Source organism: Rhinopithecus bieti, unplaced genomic scaffold, assembly GCF_001698545.2.
Source record: "Rhinopithecus bieti isolate Rb0 unplaced genomic scaffold, ASM169854v2 scaffold_10223, whole genome shotgun sequence".
In the NCBI taxonomy this organism is placed as follows: Eukaryota; Metazoa; Chordata; class Mammalia; order Primates; family Cercopithecidae; genus Rhinopithecus; species Rhinopithecus bieti.
In genome coordinates this window covers 2,461,801-2,465,847 of record NW_016806659.1, presented here as the reverse complement: position 1 = coordinate 2,465,847, position 4,047 = coordinate 2,461,801, and the positions used below count along the sequence as shown (strand labels likewise).

The following is a 4,047-nucleotide window of genomic DNA, read 5'->3' as shown; positions in this document are numbered from 1 at the left end:
CAGTGGCCGGATCTCAGCTCACTGCAAGCTCCGTCTCCCGGGTTCACGCCATTCTCCTGCCTCAGCCTCCCGAGTAGCTGGGACTACAGGCGCCCCCCACCACGCCTGGCTAATTTTTTGTATTTTTAGTAGAGATGGGGTTTCACCGTGTTAGCCAGGATGGTCTCAATCTCCTGACCTCGTGATCTGCCCAGCTTGGTCTCCTAAAGTGCTGGGATTACAGGCGTGAGCCACCGCGCCTGGCCTGAAAAAATTTTTTGAGGTAATGGAACTGTTCTATATCTTGACTGTAGTGGTGGATACACAACTGAATATGTTTTTCACAACTCATAAAACTGTACACCAAAAAGAGTGAACTTGAAATTATACCACTAGACAAAGGACATGGGAACTGGTGTCTGGGTAGGCAAGCTCACATTCTAGTCAATTTACCTTGGTATCCTCCACATACAAAGAACTCAACAATCACAGATCACAGCAAATTGATTCCAGTCTCAACAAATTCTGGGGTGTTGAAATACATCAATAAGATATTTTCAAACCTAAGTTTGATTTCTATCAGAGCATGTAAGGGGAGAGGAAAGAGCGTGGGACTAGGAGTTGGGAAAACTCGTCATCTTGGCTGCCTGCCTACTGTATGACTTGGAGCAAGTCGCTTGAATAATCTCTAGTAATTAGTCTCTGACTTGCCTTGTCAAAGGGTTGTTGAGAGGGTCGCATGAAAAGAATGTATGTTAAAATAATGCATGTTGTAAATTATAAGTATTGCACACAAATCAGGTATTGGTATTGTCATTGATCATGTGTTTTCAAATAGGGAATATAAGTATCAGAATTTAAATGACATATCAAAGAAAAGAATCCCAAGATGAAACCCCATCCTACAGCATCTCAAGTTAAAGAGTTGACACTCTCAAGACAGAATTAAAATCAAGCCTTGAATGAATGATTTTACATAATTTAGAAGCCATAATTATAAGAAAACTACAAATTATTTAATCTACAAAAGCCTCTGTGCACTATTTGTTACAACAGAATTCATTTTTTTTTTTTTTTTTTTACAAAAGTCCGTTGCTCCATGAAGTGCCTGTGTCCTGTGCGGACACCTTGTGTGAAGCATCAGGGTTCACCTGGAGTAGGCGGGCTGGCCAGTGGGAGCTCCTCAGGACAGGGGCCAGGGCACAGCTCCTGCCACTCCGGGCTGCACCTGCACGATGACAGAAGGAGGCACTAGGCCTTGGAAAAGTCTGCACCACAGCTGCTGTGGTCTGAATGTTTGTGTCCCCCAAATTTAATCGGTTAAAATCCTAACTCCCAAGATGATGGTATGAAGAGATGGGTCCTTTAGGAGGTGATTAGGTCATGAGGGTGGTGCCCTCCTGAGTAGGATTGGTGCTCTTATTAAAAAGGCTCAGAAAGCTCACTTGCCCTCCCACCATGTGAGAACACAGTGAGAAGACAGCTGTCTGCAGCCTGGAAGGGAGCACTCACCAGAACGCAACCACGCTGGTACCGATCTCAGATGCCCAGCCTCCAGACCTGGGATAAATAGATGTCTGCTGTGTGTAAGTCACCTAGTCTATATTACAACGGCTCAGACAGACTAAGAAGAGTTTTTTTTCAGTGGACAGTGAGATCATGAATCAGTTTAACCCGTGGGAAGTAATTTGGCTAAAGTTAAAGTCATGCTTTACCATTGCAGAACAAGTTTCCATTCGGCAAAGTGTTTTGTGGTTTATTTCTCTTGGTACTGGTGACTGGATTTCTTTATTTTGGTGACTCAAACAGAAATTTACTCTTAAACGTGTTTGAGTGTCACTAGGTTCCTGCTCTGCATTGGCTTGGGGAATCCAGCCATGAGTCAGACGCCACCCCAGCCCTCAAGATGTTTACGGCTGTCCCCTCTGGCTGGAAACATGTTATGTAAACAAGGAAGCCTGGGAAAGAGTTAAAGGGTGACAGACCTGTCACAGACAAGAGCCTGGGCTGGGCTTGCCAGGCACCCTGCCAATGTCAACAGGGGGGAAATAGGCTGGAAAAGGGCAATTTAGTGAGGCTGTCCCAGAACTGAATCTGAATCTGCAAGATTGAGGAGCACGCCCTGAGCCATCAAGCTAAATGCCACTTTGGAGAGAGAGAGACAGAGAGTGAGTGTGCTGATTCACAAAACTGAAAGTTATAGAGCGGGTGGTAGATCTCCTCCAGGCACAGCTGGATGGCAGGCGTCTCCCATAAGGGTGTCAGAGGTTTCTCGATCAGGTGGTCTCTGGACAGATGGCTGCCTGCAGTCCCAAGCTTCCAGGGGCCTTCAGATTGCAATCCACAAACAAGAGCATGTCTGCACTGATTGCTCTAGCAGAAGTCCCATGGAGGACTCTGCTCCCAACAATGCCCCCAACCCCTGGGTCAGGGGCCACAGGCAGCCAGCCCCATCCAAAGCCCTGGGACTGCCTAGCATTGCTAGGGAATGTGGGAGGAAGGCTTTCCAAATAAAGGTGAGTGAGCAAACTCCACTCTTCCCCTGTGGCCTTTGCTGATGCACACCTTCCTTTCAGAATTCACCAGTGTCTCATTCTCAGTTATCTGTCCCATCATCAGCATCTCAGAAACAGTGAGTGCCATGCAGCACCGCCCTTACTCAGCACCTACTCCAAATTCTCGTCACTTACATGCAAAGCAGGTGTAGTAAAAGGCATAAAAACCCTGGAAGCAGATTTGGGTTCAAGTATTAACTTTGCTTCTAACTTAACTCTTTCGGGAACGTCTCTTTAACTTGCTTCTTCATGGGTGAAGGAGGATAATGTGCCCAGGTCATAGGGTAGCTGTGAGGACCAAATGGATTCCCAGGTGCCCAGGATAGTGCCTGATGCTCAACAGATGATTAAAATGTAAACCAATATTTCATAAAGCTGGTCAATGACAACGATAGTTTTTCATTGTGGAAAGTTGGAGCTTTTTGGCAGTGAAAAAACTGCTGCTAAGTCTTTGCTGGCTGACAAATCCCACTGGAAAATGCCCACAGTCTTTGTAGGAAGAAATGTTTATTTTCTGCCTCAAGTGACCAGGATTATCATGGCTTCAGAAGCAACACCCGACTCACGGAGAAGACGATTTGAGATCTCCCGGTTCTGTCTCCTGGCATAACTTTGTTTTGTTTTCTTTCTGTTCTGCCTTTTTATTGATGGCTCTGGGGAAGCAACAAGATCATACTACTAATTCTTTTTCCTTTTTATCCATTAATTCTTAAGTGGAAACCAGTCAGCGGCATGGAATTGGAGCACAAGAAGCTGGTGTGGGTGAGAGAATTTCATGCAGACCGCAGGGAAGCTTGGAAGATCATCCCCTGCCCCACTGTGACCAGCAGGTCTGGGTTTCAGAATTCAGAGGCTTGCTTCCTACAATGTCTTGTACAGCACCTCCCTTTTCTGAGATCCAGTTTGACTATCCCTGTTCTCTTCCAGGAATATATACTCTGCATTACTCTCTGCTTACCTAACAGCCCTGACATCTCTGTTCCGCATGCTAGAGGCTTATCCGTGGTCACCTGGATTGGAGTTCTGGGAGGTGTTAAGACGTCTGTCGGTTTTACTTCCACAGATGGTCATTTATTGTGTACAGAGTTTGTTTACCTTTTAGAGGGCAACCCATTTTCCTATTTTGCTGTTGTCATTGGCTATTGTTGGCTGTTGTTGGGAGAAGCTCATTGCTTCTCTATTACTGCCAACAAGCTGGTTTTCTTGCAGGAACATCTGTTCAAATCTCCTGGTTTAAGGTCAGACAGGGACAAGTGGTGCCCTCTGGTCGGAATCTCACTTCTGTTTTTCTTGCTCACTGGAAGGGAAAGGAGTAAATAAATGGACAGTGTTTTCCTATTTTGGAAAAGTAGTTTTCAGTTATTTTGACTTACATTTAAGATTTCTTATAACATTCGATCCTTTATTCCTCCCACATTGAATCCCTCACAACTATGACAATTGTTTACTTTTATTTTTTATTATTTTATTTTTTAAAATTATTACTTTTATTATTATTTATTTTACTATAAAG

General features: G+C 44.6%; 1 protein-coding gene across 1 annotated transcript in view; it reads left to right on the top strand.

The window, feature by feature from the left end:
* LOC108533017 (uncharacterized) overlaps positions 1 to 4,047 on the top strand; it is a 19,195-nt gene that overhangs the window by 7,180 nt on the left and 7,968 nt on the right. The window contains exons 3-4 of the mRNA XM_017877370.1: positions 3,249 to 3,364; positions 3,462 to 3,578. Coding sequence (XP_017732859.1) covers positions 3,249 to 3,364; positions 3,462 to 3,578 — 233 coding nt within the window. The remainder of the gene's footprint in view (positions 1 to 3,248; positions 3,365 to 3,461; positions 3,579 to 4,047) is intronic.